We start from the raw sequence: 22,533 nt of genomic DNA, 5'->3' as shown, positions 1-22,533 counted from the left end.
ACTCAGCCCCGAGCCCCCCCAGGGCTGATTCGGGGTGAGCCTGGGGGCAGCTCGGGCACCCCCTGCGGCTCCCGGTGCCATCCTGGTGCCGAGCCCGGGGGGCAGCGGCCGCTCCGTGCCCGGTGCCCGGCGGCTCCCGGCTCTCTCCGGGCCGGCTCCGGCTTCTCCCCCCCGCCTCCAGCTCCGGCTCCGGCGCCTCCCCCGGCTCCGGAGGCTGCGAGCGGGACCGAGGCGGCTCGGAGCCGGGCTCCGCTTCTGAACCCGTTCCCCCACCCCCGCCACTCCCCCCCCCCCCAAGCCCCAGCAGCCCCAGATCGGCTCGGTCCCTCCTTAAAACCCCTCGGGAGCCCCCCCTGTGATGCTCGGTGCCGGCCGGGAGCCGAGCGGGGCCGGGCACCGGAGCCGAGGCGGAGCGGGGCGGGCGGCCCCGAGCATCCCTCCCGCCGCCCCCAGCATGGCCCCCGCCCTGCCCGGTGGCTGAGCACCTCCGCGCTGTCTCTGGGGTCGGGGAAAAGCCCCAAAGAAGCCCCCCCCCAGGCCGCCGGACACGGTGAGGAGCCGCTGCGGAGCTCCCGGGGGGGACGCGGCTGCGGGGCGCAGCGGCCGGCGGCGGGGCCGGCTCCGGGGGGGTCGCTTCGGCCGCACGCTTTTGGCAAACGGCCCCGAGGGGCGGCCCCGAGGGGGCGGCCGAGCCCCAGCGGCTCCCCCCTGGCCGCTCGGCTCAGCCCCGGGCTGCGGGGAGGGGAGCGGGGGGGGCCGGGGAAGGACGAGCCCAGGGGGGCGGGTTGGAGAGGGGGGGGGGGGGGCCGGAGCGCCGGGGGCCGGCACAAGCGGAGGTTGTGGTTTGTTTGTTTGTTGTTTGCTTATTTTTTTTTTTTTTTGCTTTTTTTCTTTCATTTCCCACCTCCCCCCCCCACGTCTCCCCCCCCTCCCCGTCGCACAGGCTCCGTCCCGGCTCGCCGCGCCGCCGAGGATGCCAGTGGCTGATCGCCTCCCTCTGCCTTTGCAGGTGACCGAGGGACCCCAAAAAGAGCCGGGAGGGGACGGGAGCATCATGGCACACCCCGTCTCGGCTTTCCAGGCTGCCTACATCTCCATCGAAGTCCTCATCGCCTTGGTGTCCGTGCCGGGGAATATCCTGGTCATCTGGGCTGTGAAGATGAACCAGGCGCTGCGGGACGCCACTTTCTGCTTCATCGTCTCGCTGGCGGTGGCTGACGTGGCCGTGGGGGCTCTGGTCATCCCCCTGGCCATTATCATCAACATCGGACCGCAGACGGAGTTTTACAGCTGCCTCATGGTGGCCTGTCCCGTCCTCATCCTCACCGAGAGCTCCATCCTGGCGCTCCTGGCCATCGCCGTGGATCGGTACCTGCGGGTGAAGATCCCCGTCAGGTAGGACAGCGTGTTGGGAACGGGGCCGGGGTGGCTGCTGGGGAGGTTCAGAGGCAGGGAGGATGCCCCAGGCTCTCCGAGAAGCAGCAGTGCCGGTTTGGCTGCAGCAGTGATCGGGATGGGCTTGGCCACGGGGGTCCCACAGCCTCCGGTTGTTCTGTTTCGGGGGTGCTGGAGGTGGTCATGGGGTCCCCACATCCCACCTGTGAGGTGCCCAGGAGAGACAGCTCTATCCTCAGCCCAGGTTTCTCCTGGCAAGGTGGGGACCAGGACCGTGGCACTGACAACCTCAGGGACCTGTGGGACGTGGCTCTGGGGCTTGCAGGGACAGTGGTGACAGCCCGGCACGTCACTTCAGGCAGGCTCAGCTCTCAGCAGTGAGCCCTGGCTGTGGGGCTGCCCCACGGATGACTCCTCTCCACGTGTCTTTCCCCTTCTCATCACCTGTATCTGCTGGGAAAGCCGAGCCCACAGCAAATACCTGGGGGACGCACTTTGTTTTAACTCCGTTGCTCCAGGAGTGAATATTTAACTGCTTTGTGGCCAGCTCCCTGCCCTCCGGTGCGGGGCTGGGGAGCTGTGGTGGGACCGGTGGTGTCTGGGGGCTGGATGGGATGTGACAGCCACGTTGGGGCCACTCGATGGAGCACAGCCCCGTGCAAACACAAAGACACCCCCCCGAAAGACACCAAACCTCCTTGTGCTGGGTGCTGCCAGCAGGAGCAAAACCCTTCCCAGGGCAGGAATTGCTTTTCTGGGGCAGGAGGCAACTGCGCCGGGACCAAGTGGCTGCTCAGGAGTGCTCGTAGTGCTCAGATCCACTGGATCCACAAGGATCTGTTGCTTTGGTGTTGTTTTTTTTCCATCCATCTGGGGCTGAGAGAGGCTGCTCAGGAAAGGAGCGTAATCCAGAGGGGTGGCACAGGATAAAAACACGGCCCCTGCTCACCCCCTCCCCGCCGCACGCAGTTTCACAGGCGGCTCCCGACTTCCTCCCCAAGTGTGATTTTTCCCAGCCTGAAAAATCCTCATCTCCCAGCCCGACGGCGTACCATAGCGATTCGCACCCTGTCACCACTTTCAGTGTTTTTTTTTTCGGTACTTCTGCATCCCTGGTGCAGTGGGGACAGGTTCAGGTGTGGGAGGACTGTGGGTTTATACATAGCAATGCTGCCGAGCTCGTCTGTCTCTTCTTCCTACCAAATTCAGCCTCTTTCCTCCTTCACTCCCCCTGAGCATGCAATGGGCCTTTGGGGGGAGATTTCTGCTCTGACTCCAGGCACTTTCCTGAGAGCAACACTAAGTTAAAGTCCTTCGTACCGCGTATAGCTCGGGCAGGCTTTTCTCATGCAATATTAACCCTGTGTTTTGTCAGCCTGTTTCGTGCTCTACCACTCAGCACAGTGAGATTTTGCTACGGTTCACACCCTTCTTTAATATTGAATAACTTCATGGCCTCGCCAAGAAGTGTTCAGCTGCGCCAGCTCTCCCGTTCGCTCGTCCCCGGACGTTTCCTGGACGTTTCCTTTCGTGCCTATCACGAATTGCTGGCAGTTGGCAAATGCAGTTGATGTAGGTGATTTTGTGCCCTAGACAGAGCAGTGAAATATTAGAAATGACAAACAGGACAGAAAACACTGCTAAAGAATATTTCCTGAATGTGAAATGCCCAAATTTCTCCCAAGTTCTTGCTAGATGTTTAAAAAAAAAAAAAAAAAAAAAGGTACTGAAAGATTTTGATGGCACTGACAGCTGCTGTCTAGCAGAGCTCCCTCTCAGCCCACCACCTTCACATTTCGGGCTCCATGGCCATGTCTCCACGGAGGGGACCGATGGGGGAAGCAGGACAAGGATATTCTCCATCCTTGTGCCATCACCATTCCGGGGTCCCCTGGGGGTGCCGCTTGCATTTTGGGAGCCCTGAAGGAAAGCGCAAAGGTTCCCAAGTCCCCGTCACGTACTGGCCACCTGGGCTGAGCAGACAACAGGGCTGTTGGCTGCGGAGAGTTGTCTGAAGGAGAAGCAAAGTCACCGCTGGGCTTCCCGGGCTTTCTATTTAATTAGGTAGCTGGGGCCGGAGGCGCAGCTTGGCAGGGAGGGGGAACACGGTGCAGCGCAGCCCGGTTCCAGCTCCTGGCTACCCACACACACCCGGCCCCGGAGCCACAAGGGTTGTGCTTTCATCCAGCAAAAGTGGACCCGTCCGCTCCCCACACACCCCACAGACAGCAAGCACTGAGGGACAAGGGAGCTTTGGTGCCCTGGAGGTGGGTGTCTGATGGTGTGGCTGAGCCTTGAGCAAATCGTGCCCCGGGACGTTTGTAATGGGGCAGTGGGTGATGCCCGAGCACCCACAGAGCTTCTGCTCCATTTCAGGAGTCCTCCTTGTTCCCGTGGCCCTGCTCCCCATTGACACAGGGACATTGAGGAGTTTGGGTCATCCGTGCAAAGCAGAGGCAAGATTTTGGGGATGGAGAGGCTGCTGGCTCCTGCTCTTGGAGGCAAACCTTATGCCCTCCCAGTGCCCTGTGCCCCCAATGTGGTTAGGATCGGGGTTATCCCACCAAGCTCTCTACCTCTGCCCCAAGCCCCTGGGTAACATCCCTCCTTCTTGCTGGGGTCCAGAGCAGGCTGCATCCCCCAGTGCACCTTTCCTCGACTATGTGTGGATGCAGAAGCATTGCTCGAGTTGAGCAGAGGGTCCCAAGCTCCCAGCCCCAACAGGAGCCTCTCCAAACAGCTGGAAACCACCTAAAATAGGTTTGCTGCCTTCATGCTGGCGGAAAACCTCACATCTCCCCTCTCGCATCCTTCCTCCCCTCCCGGCAGTGAAGCGGCACCCGCGGCGTGCTGCCTCCCCTCGCCGGGCACAGCGGGGTCCCCGGCCCAGACCATGTTTTCCCCTCGCAGCCACACTCAGGGAAGATGAAACGAGTTCAAAGGGAGGGGAAGCAGCCGGCCGGGGGCGTCCGGCAGGAACCGGCCCCCGGCATCCCCGCGGCGGTGGCCAGAGGCAGGATGCAGGAGGGGACGGTGCCGGAGGGATGTCTGCAGGGGGATGGAGCTCCTTTAGCGCCCATCTCTGCTCTGAGGCTGATTGAGGGTTCTCTGCTCTGCCCTGAGGTGCTGTGTGGGGTTTTTTTTTTGGAGAGGGCTGGGGCAGGAGGAGCTGGAGGTCTTGGGATGTGCTGAACTGCAGCCCCCTTGACCAGGGAAGCTGGAGGCAGGGACACAGCCTGGTTCCATCCCAGGGCTTCTTGCTTCTCTTGGACCACCAGCTCTTTCCTCAAATGGCTTGAAACACATGCCAGAAAGACAAAACCAGGGAAAATTTGCTGGGAGAGAGAGCCCTTGCACATGGGGGGCCACCACCCTCCTTGCCCAGACCCCAACACCCAGGTGTTGGGGGCACCCCGAGGAGCATCCCACCAGCGCAAGCCGCGTGTGCATTTCTGCAGGGTTTGAGCACATGTGTGAGGCTGCAGAGCTGTGAAAATTAGATCAAACCAGGCTGGAAATTGCTCGGAAATGAGAGGCAAGGGCAGAGATGGGAAGCTGCGACACAGCACGGGGAGAGCCCAGGGTGGAGCAGGGTCTGCGGGTGACTCTGGGGACAGTGCTGGCACCCTGCGCTGCTGCAGAAATGCCCTGAGCCCTAGGAGATAAAACAGCTCAGGGAAAACAGGAGCATCTGGGCCTGGAGCACAGCTCCTGCAAGCGAGGAGGACTTGCAGGTGACCTGCGAGCCTTTGGATGGAGCTGGCAGTGCAAAGGGGGAGCTTCCTCCCACTTGACCCTAGGTTTTCCAGGCTCCTGCCTGAGCTCCGGTTCGTGTCAGGATTGCAGTGCTCTTTCCCCTTCTCCCCGGGCCTGCCAAGAGCCACAGGCGTGGGGCCAGCTGGGGCTGGGTCACAGGGAAGCTGGGGAAGGCGCCGTCACCCTCGGCCAGCTGGGGCGCGGAGCAGGGAGCGTGGCTGAGCTGCTTTCCCTTCTTCCCCCCACTGGGAGTTCATGGGGGGTCCTGGCAGGATGGCTGGGGGCACCCCGCTGCCATGGGAGAGGGGGAGAGGGAGGCATCGAACCTTGCTTTGGCCCAAATTCCCGGGAAATGGGAGCACCAAAGCACCTAAGGAAGGCAGAAAATATTTTTCAGTGCTCCCAGCTCTTAACGCTGGTAAGTCTCACCGGATATTTGGGCTCTGGGGGGCAGCAGAAGTGCCCAGGGTGCAGACGGAGAGGTTCTGTGCCAGGCTGGGGTGTGCAGTGGCCCCAGTCCCTGCGGGACCTGCTCCCCTGGAGATGATGCCCATGGAAAGGGGAGTTATCAAACCTCAGAAGCAATATTTCAGACTGTTGTAAGGATATCAGACCAGAGCAATGGGTTGAAATTAAGATAAAGAAATGTATGCTTCATCTGAGGGCAATCTGCTACCGAGCTGATGTGTCCCACGTATCACCGGGGTGACCAGAGATGGCTCCAACCAGCCTGGACAAAGCAGCAGAGGATATGTGAGGGCAATGGTGAGTGATCCTGCCCAGCCAAGCAAGTGAGTAAACCAAACCGTGGCTCATCCGAGGCTTATTTTTAAATTTGGAGGAAAGGTTTCAAAAGCATCCAGGTGACTCAGAGCGGGAGCGGGAGCTTGGAGAGCTGCAGGGGGGCTCTCGTGCCCGGGAGTTCATCGAGGTTTCTTTCATTATGTTAGTCAACGAAAAGGCACCATCCATCTTCACAAAAGCAGGCTGCATTTCTAAGGAAAACACTCCCATTTTCCTAAACCAGAGAAGTTTGGGGGACTGGCAGATCTGTGCAGCCACCTCTTTCTCAGAGCAGTTTTGTTCCAGCCCTTGCTGCCTTCTGCCAAGCTTATTTTTAGCAGACGAGGGTGACCTGCAGCAAGCTTCATGCGCAGGGAGCAGGTAGATCAGAACCAAGGGTGGAGGAGAAAAGGCAGAAAACACAGCCTGGGAGGGGCTGCTGGAGACCTGGGGCTGTTTCCAAGCTGTATTTTCCAGACCCCCTCAAGCAGCTCAGCGTGTGGGTGCTAAATCAGAGCAGACGTTTCACACCGAGAGCTCTGCTTACACCCGAAGGCACGGACGTGCCGTGTGGGTCCTGGACCCGGAGCCTGACCCTTGCACAGCTGAAATGGGCAGGGATTTCCCATCGGGTTATATCAGCCGTAGATCCTGCGAGTAGCCGGGTGAGCCAGTGTGCAGCACGGCTCTGTGATCTGCAGAGTAACTTTCAGCCAAGCGCAGGCTAAGTCGCAGATCTTCCCTCGGCGAGGGGACGTCTGGATCAGGCTCGCTGGGAGCACGCGCAGCTGCTGCAGCAGCACCACGAGACGCCTGCTGACAGCCCCAAAATCAGGTCACTCAAAAAAAAACACAGACGCTGCGGTGCTGGCCAGAGGGGAGCAACCTGGGCTGGAAGCAGTGTTCCCAGATCCTCGTATTTTGGCGAAAAATAATCTTGGGTTTTTGGATGTCCCCTCCTCAGAACATGGCAAGGGTCCAACCGTGGGAGGTTTCACACTCAGCAGTGCAGAGGGGAGGGGGGCAGAGCAGGGATGCTCTGGGTTTGATATTTGGGATTATTCCCAAACTTTTTGGACTAAAAGGGCAAGGGGAAGTGTGTGGCTGTTGGAAACCCTGGATGGGCACACAGGGCAGCAGCACCCCACCTCGTCCCAGCCTCTGAGCAGGGCCAGATGCAGTCCCCGTGCCGGGCAAGCTGCCCATGGGATTGTTTCACCCTGACCCCGATAGCTGGAGCTGACATCTGTCTCCTGGGCAGAGCTTCCCTCTGCAGCATCGTTCTGCAGGGAGATGAGCAACACGCAGCTCCCTGCTGGTGTTCGCCACCTACACATCACAATCACACTCAGGGAAGATTTTCATTATTTTCCTTCTGATTTCTAGTAATTTTGAGGTTAGAACATAGACCCTTGGCAATGCATCACCAGTAAATTTGAAGGCAAGTTCCCAGCAAGGGCAGCAGTACATTTACAGGCAGGGAAACTGAGGCACAGAGCAGTGCCATGGCTTGCTCAGGGTGACCCCACCAGGCGGGAGGTCTGTGGTATGATGGGTCCGTCAGACCTGTGGTAGAGCATCAGAACCCCAAAAACGCTGGGAACATCCAGACGGTCTCTGTCACACTTCCAGCAGCCCCACCACACAATTTGGAGATGGCTTTCCCTTTCCTGGAGCGACTCGGATGTTTCCAAGGGCAATGGGTTGGTGGAGGCGGTGATGACGCACACCGGGGCTCGGTGTCCGGTGCTTTCCAAAGACCCCACAGAGCTGGGGCAGATAAGACAAGTGAAACTCTACAGAAGGAGACTCTGCCAAGGCCCAAGCTGCTGATTCAGCCGGCCGGGTGCCCGCCAGCCCAGCCCGGCCCTGCAGGCAGTGTGTCAGGAGTGAGTCAGGGACCAGCTCACCCTGCTGTGCGCCGTCAGCGCGGCCAGCTGGTGCTGGAGCCAGCTCCAGGCACGTCGGAGTCTTCAGATGGGGTCCTGGTCACCTGGTTTCATAGAAATAATCCCACTCTGCTCTGTGGTGGGGGTAGAGCAGAGCCCTGTGACTCACGGGGTGGGCGCTGGGTGTGCGGGTGGGCTCGGGCACCGCTTTGCCACCGGGCTGGCACCAGCCTCCTCCCCAGCCATGGGCTGGTCTGGGTAGCCCCTGGCCCAGCCCCTGGCACCTCTGTGTGTGGTATCTGCCATGCTCTGGTCGGCCACGTGCTGTGGGGTCACCATCAGCTGGGCCACCCTCAGCTCCTCCTGCACCCCAGGGTGCACCAGAGCCTTGCTGCCCTTGCCCTTGGTGGTGTTAGGATGAGCGTAACCCTGTCAGAAGAGCCAGCTTGGCTCTGTTGGCCACCCAGCTGCCAGGGCAGGCGTGTGGCTCTCGCGCAGGACGTCCAGGCAGAAGAAAGAGCAATTGATGCTCTGTAAGATGGGCACAAAAAAGCCCCAGAGCCAGCAGGGAGCCCTGCGGAATAGCAATGAGCTGAGCATCTCCTGCTGCGCCAGTGCCCAGCCCTGCTGCAGCCTGCCCAGGCACTTCCCGACCTGAGGGCAGCCAAACGGGAAGGTCTGGGGCTGAGGAGATGTTGTTGGTGATGACAGTCACCAGGAGAGTGTCACCATCAGCAGGAGTGTAAAATAACCCTACTGGGGTGGGCTCCTCCTTCCAAAAAAACAGAAGCAGGGCCATATTTGTGATGGGGGGCAAACTGCAGAGTAAGGATTGGATTTGGGGACACCGGGCAGGGCAGAGCAAGATCAGATGCTGGGAAGTTTTGTGGTGTCTGGGTTTCCTTTCACTGCACAGAGCCTGGTGGGACCCAGCAGCTCCTGCTTGTGTCCTAGTCCCGTCTCTCGCTGCCTTTTCCATCCTCCCCCATCCCGTCCCTGCCTGGTTCCTGCATGGGCTCTGACCCCAGCACTGAGCCTGGAGCAGTGCTGGTTGGTCTGGTTGGATTTTTGCTCTACTGAGAACATACAAAAAGGAAGGGGATTTGGCCCCAAGCACTGTTCGCTTGTCTTCCTCTCCAGCCCCCAACTGTGCTATCCCTCAGACCGAGCACAGTGCCTGTGTGCAGAACCCTGGGTGCCAGTGATGTCTGAGCAGGAATGCAGGGACACGGGCAGAGAGGTGACATCCCCTGGGCCACAGCCCTGGTGACAATAAGACCTTTCCATCTCATCCAGGCCTCAGAAGGCAGAGGACACTGGGGCAGCGCTGCCTGTTTGCCCTCTCTGGGCCGTTCCCCATCCTGCATGCAGAGATCAGGATGATTTTTCTTGGCCTCCTTTGAATGAGGGAAGTGCCAGCTCCTGGAACCAGGGATGCTTTCTCATTCAGCTCGGTTCATCTTGCTTCACTTGGCATGTCAGAGCCCCCCTCTGCGACTCAGTTTCCCCATCTGTTCGCAGAGGGAGTGATGCTACAGACTCCCGGAAAGCACCGAGAGGCTGGTGCTGAGGAATGCTGCCTCAGACACAGCCAGAATTAGCACAGGCTTACAGCCTGAATTATTTCTCTTTCTTTTCTGCATTGGTAGCAACACGCGGTGACTTCAGCCCTGTAGCGTGCAGAAATGACAGGTTTATTTCAGCGCGAGTGGCTCTGTGTGCCTGTGGCACCGAGCGGCCAGGACTGTGAGAGAGCTGATGGCACAGCCTGCGTCCAGATGGACGAGGCAAAGGTTGTGCAGAGCTGGGCGGTCACCCGCGTGGGTTTACTTTAACAGAGACCTGCACCCATTCCCACGATGCTCGCAGCCTCAGCAGTGCAGATTCTCCATCCTCGTAGGGCCATCCCCTGCCCTAATTGCTGCTGGTCCAGCCCCAGCAAAGCACCTCTGTCTCCAGGCTGTGCCTCTTGCACAGACCGTGCACTGATCCTTGAGCACCGAGGAGAGGGGACGCTGGGTCCCTCGCAGGCTTCACAGCAGTCCTTGTGCACGGGGAGAGCTGGATGCTGCCTGGCCCACGAGTTCTTTAAATCCATGCCCTGCATCAACCAGGCTGCCTGAGCAGACCCAGGCTGCATCTGCCCGCTGCTCCTTGCCTGGATTTAATTGCCAGGGTAATTAGGAAGATGCACGGAGTGTAATTTATGTCCAGCTGATGCATTTTGCTGCAGTTCCTGGTCTCGGGTCTTGGTTCTTTCTCTCTGCCATCCTGATGGAAATACGGAGCTGTTTCCTTCCAGGCAGCAAGGTCAATCAGTTTTCTCCCAAGGGAGTAAATCATTGTTTAAATCTGAAGGAAACAAGATTTAAATAATAGAGTTCAGATTTGCTTTGCACTTGAACTTTTTGTTTGTTTTCTTGGTGAAAGATCGATTCTCTGCGGTGAGGGAACATTTGATTGTGGTGTTAACTGGAGCCTCCACTTTCAATTTGGCGTTTCATTTGGCTGGTCAAGATATATAGATCTGCATGGGACAGATCCATCTCTACATAAATAACCTCATGGCTTAACACATACGTAGTCCTTCCCTCCCCTCTCCTGTTCCCCTGATGTTGTGGAGGGGTGAAATACACGGGTTGTACCCATGATTTGTGGCAAGTTGCATTTGGACTGCAGTTAGAAATTAGCTATAGCGCAAAATGGCATCTCGGAGACAGTTTTCATTAATTGAAAGCACATATAGCCAACTCATCAGCAAGAAAAAAAAAAAAAAGATTAATTAATCTGACTGCTTTTGGTATTTGAAATGGAGCTTTTAAGCAGGGGAAATTTGCACTGTACAGAAGACGCTGAACTGGTTGTTTGGGGTTACTGTGTCCTCTGAGGCTTAGAAGCAGTAGATCTCATCAGCTCTCCTAATTCTCATTTAGACATTGGGTGGAGAAAACAACCTCCCCTGTTTTGCAAACTTCCAGCCAATTTTTCAGCCTTGGTTGTATTAATCTTTGAACTAGGCGAAGTGCACGAAGGGAAATGTTCCCTTTGCAGCGACAAATTGTGCTGTAAGGATCCCGGACAGCAATAACAAGTTGTAGCCTAAGAAACCAAAGAGTTTGGTTGTTGACTGCAAAAATCAGTCAGGAGTTGGGTCAGCAAGCAGAAGTGCGAAAACAAGAAATTAAAAGACAGCCGATACTAATCTCTTGTTCCAGCTGTAATTTAGGATATCTCATTTTCTGAAGCGTCCTTCTGCAGCTGAGAGATAAAGACCCACCTCAGCTGTGCCTCGTGGCTGGGTTAATGCCTTGCCATGGGAGATGCTATCGCAGGTTTCCTGCCTCCCCTTCACCCAGGGAGAAAAGCACAAAATCCTGCCCAACAGCAGATCTCAGGACCCCTCTTATCTCCTCTCCAATTGGGATATCTGTCCCGCTCCTTCCTTTTAATGGCTCTTGGTTCTTTCCAGACTCACCTGGTTGGATACCAACTTGTCCTCTGACTTGGAGCGTTCACAGAGGGTGATGGTGACACGCAGGGAAGGACGGTGGCACCTGCCCTGGTGCCATGCAGGCAGTACCAAGCCCTTCCTCAGCTGGTGCCTTCCTCCTAGCAAGCCACAGCACTTTGTGGGCTGGGGTAAGAGCCACAGAGGCTCTCAGAGCCTGATCTCACCAGGCATCTTGTATTTGCTGTCCTGTTTTCAGCTTCTCATGGAGCCCACATTTGGCAGATTTGGCATTTTGAGTGTGTTTTGGAGCTGCCTTCTTTCTTCTCCCTTCCCTCTTTCCCCTTCCTTCTTCGTTTTTGGAGGCTGACTTTCAGAGTCCTCATTTCAAAGGGGCTCCTTTGTATAAAGAAGAAATGAATGTAATGCACAGAAAAATTCAAGTGCAATACAAAAATTCAATTGAAAAAACACTGCCTTTATCCTGGGTTTACACTGAAAAGAGCCAGAGCTGCCTTTTATCCCCTTTGCCTCGTGTTACAAGGATGCTCTGACTTCTCCAACCACACAGCTCTGAGCCCAGGCTGGGTAATGAGTGCCCAGCTAATTGCTGCAGCAGGGGCAGGGCTGATGCATGGAAGCCTGGATAGTGGCTGGGTCCATTCGTCATGGCCCAGAGTGGTGAGGACGGAGGACCTGAGGCTCCCATCCTTGGGTGAGAGACACCAGCACCCTGAGAGAGGTGTACATGGGCTTTGGGTGACTCGTCCTGAAACCTCCTTGCTCTGCAGAAATTGTTTTCTGCTGGAGGAGGGCTGTTCCCCTTCCAAGGAGACATTTGCACATCAAATTTCACTTTTTGATGGCGCACCTCTTCAGACACTAAAAACATCTGGTGACTTTGCTGCATGCAGGACATGTTGAAAGCCAGTCCATTGTGCTCATCGCACTGTTCATCAGCCGGTGTAATCATCCCTCATAAGCTCAGCCTCATCTCTCATGAACTGGGGTGTTTGTCTGTGCCCTAATTCCCACAATCTTGATATAATAGAAGATTCTCAACTTCTGCTTCTTTCCTTTTTTTTAAAGTAGTGCTTCTTGTGCTTTGCATTGCAGAGAAATGCTCAAAAAATGCTGCTGCCTGAAACCAGGAGCCAAAAGACAAGAACGTTACATTTTTTTCCCCCAGTTCTGAGATCCTGCAGCTCGTTTCATGATTTTGAAGCTGTTGCCAATAGCGCTAAATCATTTCCCTCCCAACTACCTCCAGGTCCTGGAGGGAGAAGCCGGCGATCCAGGAACACCCCTGAGGGCTGTGACCACACATGGCGGAGCTGGGAGGGAGTCCTGGGGCTTGGCCGTGGGAGGCCAAATCCTGCCTTTTTCCCCAGAAGGAAGCAGGCAGCAAATCTGTGGCTCAGTGCTCCTTATACCCCACCACCAGGGACAGCGGGTGCACCCCCAGGACGGTCACATAGCAGTGAGGTGACACTTCCAGAGCATGGCCACCACAGCATGGGCACTCAGCACCCTTGGGGGCACTTGGTGGTGTCACAGTCACCCTCTGGAGCATGGCTTAAGCCACCATTTCCATCAGGCATCAGATGCCCTGGGCATCCCAAGATCCTTGCTTGGATCCAGCCTGCACATATTTAGGATGAGGGGGCTGAGCAGCAGCTGGGCTCTCCTTACCAAGAATTGTTGCTTATGCAGCGAGAGAGTACTTGAATTCATCAGGATCCAACCACAGGCTATAAAGCAAGCCCGGTTTGAAAGCAAAATTAACTTCATGTGCAGGAAGGATTTATATTTGCTGCTTGGGTGAAAGATGCTGTTGAAGGATCTGAGAAAAATTGCCTTTCTTGCTGTGTGGCAGCAGCCAGCAGGCTCCTTTGCCTTCTTTGGACAACAGCAACATCTCCCATGCCCGAGGCAGATCCTGGAGGAGAAGGATGTGTGCAAGGTCACCACGCTTTCCATCCTCCTCCCCCGTGACCTCCAGCCCTCCCATGGTCCCACTTTCCCCTGCAGCTCCTGGTCCCAGCAGGAACCATCTGCCCATGGTGGAGCCACCACAGAGGTTGCTCGCATCTTTCTTCTGAGCTGAGCACAACTGGCAAGGGATCTGCGAGAACCTCTGCAGTTACTGGAAGCCTGTGGTTTGTTCCCCAGAACAGGCTGTGATTCATTGCCAGAGCCCGGGGAGTTCACTGGCGCAGACATCCCAAGCAAAGCAGGCTGAGGAAAGCCAGCCAGCTTCTTCTCCGCCGGGACTGGTGGCAGGGGGCTGTGATTGCTTGGCAGTGAACTCATCCGGGGCGGTGTGATGTTGTGGCTGCTCCTAAGATGCCAGGGACTAGAGATATGATCATACGAGGCTCTTTGGCTTGGCAGGTGAAGGCTGAACTCGTTTCTTTAGGTGGAACCTGAAAAGTGGTAGGTTTAGCCTCAGAAACCTGGTGGCTGCCATGGAGCATGGGGATGGGGACCAGGTGAGCCCTTATCAGCCTCAGGAGGCTGGGAGTAACAAATTCACAACGGAGATGCCAAGCTCAAGCTGGGATATGTGCTCAGGGGCTTGGCTACACCAGGGCTGATGGCTTCAGGAGAGCAGTAGAGGTGGTGGGATGTGTCCAACCTCTGGGGCCAGGACTTGGAGCTGGGGGGATGCCCCTTTCCCCACTTGGAGCCATCAGCTGGATGGAAATTCCTGGTGTACCCTCAAGTCCTGCACCACAAAACGGAGGTGACAAACCTCTGGCACATCCTGGATGCCTTGCAGAAACATCGTTCCCCATTTCCAGACATTGTAGCCCATAAAAGCCCTTTTTCACATTATTTCATCTGCTTCTTGTGGGGCTTTTTCAGTCCCTAAGGTTGCTTTTGGATGTGCCCACATCCCCCTGCAGCCCTCAGGCATCCCAGGGCTGCCTCCAAAGGCCAAGGAGAGGTGTCGGGGCTGGCTGAACCCACACCAAGGCTGAGGCATCTCCCGGGACCTTGTCTGGGTCCAGGAGGGCCGCAAGGCCCAGCTTCCCACACAACCTGCTCGTACAAAGCTCAGAGCACAAAACCTCCTCCTTCTGTCACCTCTTCATTTGCCAGAGCTGTGGCCAGCTGCAGCTTCGCCCGCCACCGAGCGAAGCACTCACCAAAGCCCTGGGGATATCACGTCTGGGTGTGCAGGGACCAGTCAATTTTGGCAGGATGGATTTGTTCTCATCAGCCTCATAATCACCCTCGCCTTTATCCATTAAATAATTACTGGCTATTAAAAGTGGTTAGAAACATTTGGCGGGCTCACTAGCTGCTTTGCCTGGCCGTAGCGGCCTGCACTTTGCAGACACTCGCCACAGAATAATTCCTACAGAGAGAGCTGCCGTTTTATCACAGCAAAACCAAGCCCCAGGCATGGAGTGGGCCAGCAGGAACCTCAGCAAGAGGCACACAGCTCACTTACGGCTTTATAAAGCTCCGTGCACATGCTTTCTGCCTCGCTTATGGTGGCTTTGGGCCAGGTTTGCATTAAGAAGCCTTGCGGTGTGGAGCCATCTCCTCCTGCTGCAGCAGAGGAAACCGAAGCATTTTGGGAGCAGAGGTCCTCAAACAAGAAGGCTGGTGGTGCTGAGCCTGGGGTGCTGAGCTGCTGTAACCCCATGTGTGGGCTGAGCTGTAGGGCTAGAAAGGCGCCGGCTGCTTGTGGTGCCTGGTGGGGAGGACACTGTATGGAGACGAAGTCCTTCTGGGTCTCGAGGGTTGGTCCCAGGCCATGCTCCAGCTACAGGGGCCGTGGTGACCACACATGGGGTCCTGCAGCAGCAGCAGGGAGGACCCAGCACCTCACAGGCCCCTGCTTTGTGCTTCTTCCTTCAGCACATGGTGGCGCCGAGCTCCAGGCCTTTGCTGCCCCTTCTCCCAGTGGGCTGTCCCAGTGCGTGCTGCAGACTGGGGCAGCTGGTGCTGGTGGGAGCTGGGCAGCTCTGGCCTGGGCTGTGGCTTCTTGAGGGGTGCCAGAGGGGTTCCGGGTAGAGATTTTGGGGACGTAGCCCCGTCTGCATGGGACCTGGCTGCAGCCCCAGCAAAACACCACCGGCAGCGAGCGTGGCCTGGTGCTTGCCCGGCCGCCCCCTCCAGCTGCGCTCACGCTCACCCTCAGCAAACAAACACGGGCTCGGTGCCAGGCTGGGATTTTCCTCCTCGTTTCCTTTCAATCACTTCTCCAAGGTCACACAAGGAGCCTGAGGCCAGCTCGCTGGAAGCTGCCTTGCCGCGGCCACCTGGCCTGGACTCTCCCACCACGTCCTGCTGTCCCCTCTTGTCTCAGGGGCCTGCCGGCACTCCTCAGGTTTCTCCCACCGATTGAATTTCTGATGGAGCAGCCAACAGGCCATGCTGGGAGGGGATGGTGCACAGGGCGCCTTGGGTCCTTCTGGTCCCTTAGGAGGCAGCTCTGTGGTAGGACATCGTAAATCCCAAGCTTATGGAGGCTACTAGGCCATTTTGGTGCAGGACAGGGGCTCCATCACCTCCTAGCACCAATGCCCTGTCTGCAGGACACTCTCTTTGGGCTCCCCTGAGAGAAGGGAGCAATGGGCTGAAATGGTGTTGGTACCCCTCTGCCCGCGAGATGTTTTCTCACTTTACCTCTCCGGTTGTGTCGGTGCCACCTGTCACCTCCATCCCCAGCATTGCCGGGATGACGCAGAAGGGTGTGAAATACATTTGTGGTGGGGGGGAGAGCCCGTTACACCTCATCCAGCAGCTCCAGCCACGTTTGCAAACAACATGGGCTCTCGAGTTGGCTTGCTGTGGTCTTTGGATAGATGCTGTTGGGAGCGGGAAGAACTGAGCAGCTGGTGCTGATCCCAAGGAGCCACAAAGCTCCCAACCACCGCAACAGGGGGATGTGAACAGATGGGAGATGCACTCAAGTGATGCAAGGGGAACATTGGTGCTAAGAGATGTTTTTTGCCAATGCCAGCTGACTTTTTTTAAAGATATTTTAGTATACTTTCAAATACTTGAAAAGCTTCAAGATCTTGAATGTAATGTTTTTAATATAAATGAAGCCCAAAAGAGGGGTTCCCCAAAGAGAAGAAGGAAAATAGTCAAGAAAAGAGGCTGAAGAAGGAATGACTTCTCATGGCCAGGTTTAGAATTGAATAAGGAGCTGTCACCAGGGTCCCTCTGGCACACAATGTCCCTTCAGCAACACTTCCCACCTTGCACCTCCATATCCAGCCCTGAGCTGAGATTGCCCCTTGCTGTACGCTGCTTTGCATTTCTCAGTTTGTATTTCTGAGCCTCGCATTTCTGAGCCTCTTCGAACACCCAGTATCTTCCTATCCAGCAGCCTCCAGGACACTGAGAGATCTGAAGCAAAGATACAAGGAGGTTTTATCTAGCGATTTTCAATTAGATCAGGACATGCTCTGGCCGTTCTTCTGTGCTGCACTCATAATGCAGATGATCTTCATGTCAGCTTGGTCTCCATTCCTCCTACTATGTTGGCTCCAGCTTCATTTCGTTAGTGATGGCCTGCCTTCATTAGTGAATTAATTCCTCAGGAACTGCACTGCAATAAACCTTAGCAGAGCAAGGACCAGCAAAGATGCATCTCAGGGCTGGCAGGGCAACTGTAAGTATTTTCTGGTGTAAAAGGTATTCAGAGAAATACTAAGAAAAAAGATTATTCAAACCAGACCTGGAATCTTTGAGTCTTTTTCAATCAAGACAAGAGGAGATGTTTCCTCAGTGCTAGATCTGGATTGACCTGTGGATTAGAGGTCTGGGAAACAGGCCCTCCTATCTATCTTGGGGACAGACCCGAGGACAGAAGTCAAATTGATAGGAGAGCAACAAATAACACCACTCATCATGCATTTTTGGATGTGTCCTGAAAGCTGTTAGAGGGCCATGGGGCCACCCACTGCCAGACAGTTCAAGAGCTTGCCTGCAGCACCCCAAAAAAGGGGCAGGCAGTGGCTCTTCCCAAAGGAGTCTGCTCCAGCTCAATCAGACTAATTTTCAGACCAATTTTTCTGCCTCCACTTGTCACTTGTGCTTCCTCTGGGGATGCAGACAGCACCCTATCAATAATTGATATTTTGGCTCTTTGTCTTATTTTTCAAACCCTCGCAGACATCCTTGTTCTGCACCAAACCAAAGCTCCTGCCTATCCCAGTTCACTGCAATATCAGCATATCACAGACAACCGCTGTGGTCTCTCCACATTCCTTTCTCCTGGCCTTGGCAGTGTGTCCAGGAGTGATGCCCATCACCGTGGGGAAGGGACAGCACCAATACCGCCAGTGAGGGAGGGCAGGCGGAAAACTGGCAATTATGGCCAGGCTCAAAACCCCACAGATGAAGGAAACAAACCAAAATTGTATGATGATGGTAGTGACCATTATCTTGGATGTTTTAGGCACAGCTGTTAATAAAAGTAATAGTAGCAATAAAATTGTAATGATGGTAGCAATTGTTCAAATGACAATGATAATAATATAATTATTTATTAATTGTAAGCCATTATCAGCATTTACTAGTGCTTCTACCTCCCAGACCCATCCCAAATTCCATCTCTATCACATTAATACAAAATGAGATAAATGAGAAAGGCATTTGCTTGATGGCATGATCAAAGCAGAATGATGGGAGCAGCAGAGATTGCTCATGGCCCCTCTGCTGTTTGTGCCCCCACAAATCACTCTGCAGCAGGGTCAAGCAATGGGCAGGATCTTGCATTTCCCTTCTTTTCAGTAGGGTTTGCAGCCTTCAGAGTGGCTGAGCTTCATGGGTTCCCCATGGCCAGACCCCACAGGGTGTATGGAGGAGGAACTTGGAGTCATTTTATATATTTTTATCATTCCTGTGCAAGGCTGATGGGCGGTATGGGCACCCTGAGCCCCCAGCTCATTTCTCTGCAGGGTGCTCTGCTTGGTGGGCATCACTGCCCTCGGCTTGTTGCTTGAAGGAGCAAAGGCAACAAAAGCCCCAGCTCCAGATGTTGCTGATTTCTATGGGTTTGCTGATTTCTATGGTTTTGCTGATTTGGGCTCTGGCTCTTGTGACAGTGATGATGTTGGCACATGTGCAGGGGGATGCACCAGAGAGGTGCAGGGCGTGTAAGCAGGGCAAGGAGGGGGCAGGCAAGGTCCAGAGGTTCAGACCATTGTGTGTGTGGGGCCAGGGACGTGCAGTGAGGAGGGCTGGGTGTGCATCAGGGAGCAGGACAGGGATGTGCTGAGGACTGTGTGCACAGCGAGGATGGATGGAGGTGCCTTGAAGATGAATTAAGGAGGTTAAGGAGGGATGGAGGTGCAGGGAGGATGGATGGAGGTGCAATGAGGATGGATGGAGGTGCACTGAGGACAGAGGGGACGTGCACTGATATGGGGAGGTGGACAAGCAACTGGCAGCTTGAGGGGCAGCTGCTCTGCTGAGTGCGTGCTACACCCTCTGCATTACGTGGGCTTGCACAAAACCCTGGGACCTGAGGTCTGTGCGACCTCTGCAGCTGTCCTGATAGCCATCTGCAACAGCACACCACGTGCTGGAGCTGCGGGGGGCCGGGGCTGTCCATGCTGGCCCCCTGCAGCCATTCTCCATCCCCTCTGCTCTAGCTGCAAGCATGAATCCTGCATCCTCTGATCCAGCTTGTGGCTAAAGCCGGGGTCTCAGTGCTCACTCTGTTCCCTCCGCTCCCCAGACCCAGCTGTGTGGGCAGGGGAAGATGCAGGGGGTGCTCTGGGAGCAGCTCCATGCCTGGGTACTGGCTCCAAGCTCCAGGAGGGTGCCTGGGGACAACAGAGACATCACTGCCACCCTGCAGCCTCTTCTTGACCCAGCTCTGGGGGAGAGGAGCACCCAGAACCTCAGCAAAATTAGTAGAACCCCCTCGAAACCCCTAAATGTGGGTGATGTGGGACCAGCACTCCTCCTTATGGGGACCTCCCCATCTTCCTGCCACCCACTGCTCCCATGGGTCCCCCCTTTCCCCTCTCTCATCCCACAGTGCTGGCATTCTCCCACCACCCCTTGGGCCCCCAGTGCCCCAGCTCTCCCTGCCTTGTTGGCTTTCTCAGGGTCTCCTGGCCTCTCTCCTCCCCTCCAGGAATAAATCACCCTCCGGCTCTCAGAGGAAACAGCAGCCTGCCTTGCCACCTCCTTCCCATGGGACCTGCCTGCCTCCGAGATGCTGGGAATGGTTTTGCAGACCAGAGGGGGTCATTTGGGAAAACCACTGGGGGCAGGAGGCTCCGGACCCTCTGTGCTCCTGGGGACTGATGTCCCCTCTCCATCCTGCTCCCACCCTGACACTCTGCCCATGAGATGGGTCTTGAGAAGAGCCCTTTGAGGCAGAATGAGTGGGTTTGGGTCCTTGGCAGATTTATTAAAAAGCTCCCAAATGTTCTATTTTTCCACCTCAGCTAAAGGCTAAAGACAAGCAGCAGGGAGCTTTGAGCAACAGGACGGGGCTCCAAGTTCCCCAACCACCTCCAAGCAATCCCCATGGCCAGGTTAACACTGGCATTGCTGCAAAACCCAACAAACAGCCAGAAAAAAAACATTCTTGGTTCAATCCCCTCCGGTGGAAAGTAATAACACTCGGGCTGCGAATCCACCCAGCCTCCGATGAGAAGCTTTCCTCTGAGGGCCAGGGGGGAAATCAATCTAGCAGGCTTTGCTTCCCGCTTGGAAAGCTCTGGAGAGCTGGGACCAGCCCCGCCACGATGCCCACAGCAGTGGGGAAGGCACAGAGCCCAGCCGGGGCTCTTCTTGCCTCCTGCCTCCATCCCTTGGCACCAGCCCATTAGGAAAGAGGGGTTTGTCGATGGGGCCGACACATTAGGAAATGAAACAGGCTGTGCCCAGGAGCAGCCCCAGGGGACCATTAGCACCGCTGGATGCTTCCTCCACCCAGCAGGTCTCCGGGGAAGCTTTTGCTGGCGATTTCCTCCCCTGGCACAGAGGGAATCGGCCTGGCAGGGAGAAAGCATGCAGCAGGAGGGAAGGGCCACCCGCTGCTGTGGGTGTGGGTGCTCGGGTGGGAGGTGGGCTGCCATGGGACCCCCCCCAGATACGGGGGTGGCTTCCAATTGAGTGAACACACGGGCATACGCCAGGTCGCTAATGCACTTCCTGGCTTCTCATCAATGCCAGGAGCTCCAGCACCACCCTGGAGGTCTCTGCCCATCCCTGGGGCTGGGGAAGGTGCTGGGAGGCAGTGTGGGGCTCCATGGAGAGAAACCAGGCCAAGGGAAGGTGGTGAGGAGCATCTCTGCCTCCTCTGCAGGGGCACTGCCACCCCACGCAGAGCAGTGTTAACCCCCAGGCCAAATCTCCTGCTTGTGTTTAATTCTTCCCTACGGTTGTTGTCTCCTCCACAGGTACAAGAGCGTGGTGACACCCCGGCGGGCAGCAGTGGCCATCGCTTGCTGTTGGATCGTCTCCTTCCTGGTGGGACTTACCCCGATGTTTGGCTGGAACAACCTGAACAAGATGCGGAGGACTCACGAGCTGAACGGCAGCCACTCGGAGTTTGTCATCAAGTGCCAGTTCGAGACGGTGATCAGCATGGAGTACATGGTGTACTTCAACTTCTTCGTCTGGGTCCTGCCTCCCCTGCTGCTCATGCTGCTCATCTACCTGGAAGTCTTCAACCTCATCCGCAAGCAGCTCAACAAGAAGGTCTCCTCCAGCTCCAACGACCCCCAGAAGTATTACGGGAAGGAGCTGAAGATCGCCAAGTCCTTGGCACTGGTCCTCTTCCTCTTTGCTCTCAGCTGGCTCCCCCTGCACGTCCTCAACTGCATCACCTTGTTCTGCCCATCCTGCGAGACGCCGCACATCCTCACCTACATCGCCATCTTCCTCACCCACGGCAACTCGGCCATGAACCCCATCGTTTATGCTTTCAGGATCAAGAAGTTCCGGACAGCCTTCCTGCAGATCTGGAACCAGTACTTCTGCTGCAAAACCACCAAAACCGACAGCAACACCATAGCCGAGACGGTCAACTAGGAGCTGGGGGGAGCTCCTGCCGTCAGGGGAAGGGGTGATGAGGACCCAGGAGGGCTGCAGTTGCCAGCCCCGTGCAATCTGAACAGCCGAGTCCCCGAGCTGCCCAGGGGGTTATTTATTCACAAGCATTGTACTGTTTTGATATTGTAGCCTGCACTGTTCCTCTCATTTTATTTTATTTTATTATTATTATATTTTTTTTTTTGGTTCGATTTTTATTTTTAAGGGTTGCCAAGTATTTAAAGAGAAATTGTACAGACGAAGGCGCGGTTTATCTTAATGCAAATAAAGTAAAATGATAAAAATCACCCAGGGGTTCCTCTGCCGTCGATGGGGACCTCTGGCTCCTCGGAGCAGCTGGCGGTGCCGGGCACCTTGCCCTGTGGCCACCACATCCGTGGGCCCGTGGGCTGCCTGGGCACTGTGGGCAATGACCACACCATCCCCATGGAGCAAAGAGTCAGCCTCCAACCCCAAGGCTGCTGCAGAGGGGAGGAGAAACCTTTAGCATGGCTCCAGAGCACACTGAGCAAGGGGCACCCTTTGTTGCCCCAATCCGTCTCCCTACAGACCCCTGCGAGCTGCACCCAGGGCACTGTGTCCCCTCCACGTGATTTCTCTCTCCTCCTGCTCTGATGGCTTTGGCTCTTTCTTCTCTCTGGTGTCTTCTGCACAAGGCAGAAGCAAGTCTCCCCTAGCCCCTAGTGGCCTCCTCCGTCTCCCACCTTGCTCCCTGCACCTGCACCAGACCCTTGTGACCTGTGGTTTTGGGGTGAATGCAGCCACCTCCATGGCCCACTTCTTCCAGGGCTGAAGTGGCAGTGGGAAGAGTTAATCTGAGTTACTGGGGATTCCCTTCTTATCAGCATCCCTTGTTTGTCCATCTCCCATTGGAAGCACCCTTCCTATGGCCCTTTCCCTGCCCCAGGGACATCAGGGATGGTGAAGTGACTGCAGCAAGTTCCTGCAGGGGCTGGAGGGCTGCAGGGAGGAAAAGGACCTTGGGTGGGTGGGATTTATGGGTGGGATTTACGGGTGGGGTCTGTGGGTGGCTGTTCAGCTGGCTTCACACAATCCCCACAGCCAGCCCCGTTTAGCCTGGAGGGAGCTCTGATGACATACACTGAGCTGAACCCCAGCTCAGGTGCAGAGCCCCAAAATCCTTTATCAGCAGTGCCCATGGGTGCTGCAGCCCCATGGTAGCACCAAGGGGACTGCTCAGCAGGAGCTTGGCTG

The 22,533-nt window shown here is 56.1% G+C and overlaps 1 protein-coding gene across 3 annotated transcripts; it reads left to right on the top strand.

Moving 5' to 3' along the window:
* The first annotated feature begins 337 nt into the window (after positions 1-337).
* On the top strand, positions 338-21,605 carry ADORA1 (adenosine A1 receptor). 3 transcript variants are annotated; one of them, XM_038168408.2, is made up of 3 exons: positions 338-550; positions 1,010-1,395; positions 20,664-21,605. In XM_038168408.2, exons 2-3 carry the CDS (start codon positions 1,055-1,057, stop codon positions 21,295-21,297), a joined length of 975 nt encoding a protein of 324 aa, XP_038024336.2. In that variant the 5' UTR covers positions 338-550; positions 1,010-1,054; the 3' UTR covers positions 21,298-21,605. The 3 variants fall into 3 exon arrangements, with proteins under 3 accessions (XP_038024336.2, XP_038024335.2, XP_038024337.2); XM_038168407.2 differs by having other exon boundaries at positions 339-550; positions 944-1,395; XM_038168409.2 differs by lacking the exon at positions 338-550 and adding an exon at positions 690-836.
* Positions 21,606-22,533: the final 928 nt, after the last annotated feature.

The sequence above is a fragment of the Anas platyrhynchos genome, chromosome 27 (genome assembly GCF_047663525.1).
Source record: "Anas platyrhynchos isolate ZD024472 breed Pekin duck chromosome 27, IASCAAS_PekinDuck_T2T, whole genome shotgun sequence".
In the NCBI taxonomy this organism is placed as follows: Eukaryota; Metazoa; Chordata; class Aves; order Anseriformes; family Anatidae; genus Anas; species Anas platyrhynchos.
Note: the sequence above shows the minus strand (reverse complement) of the source record. Positions and strands in the feature narration are given on the sequence as shown.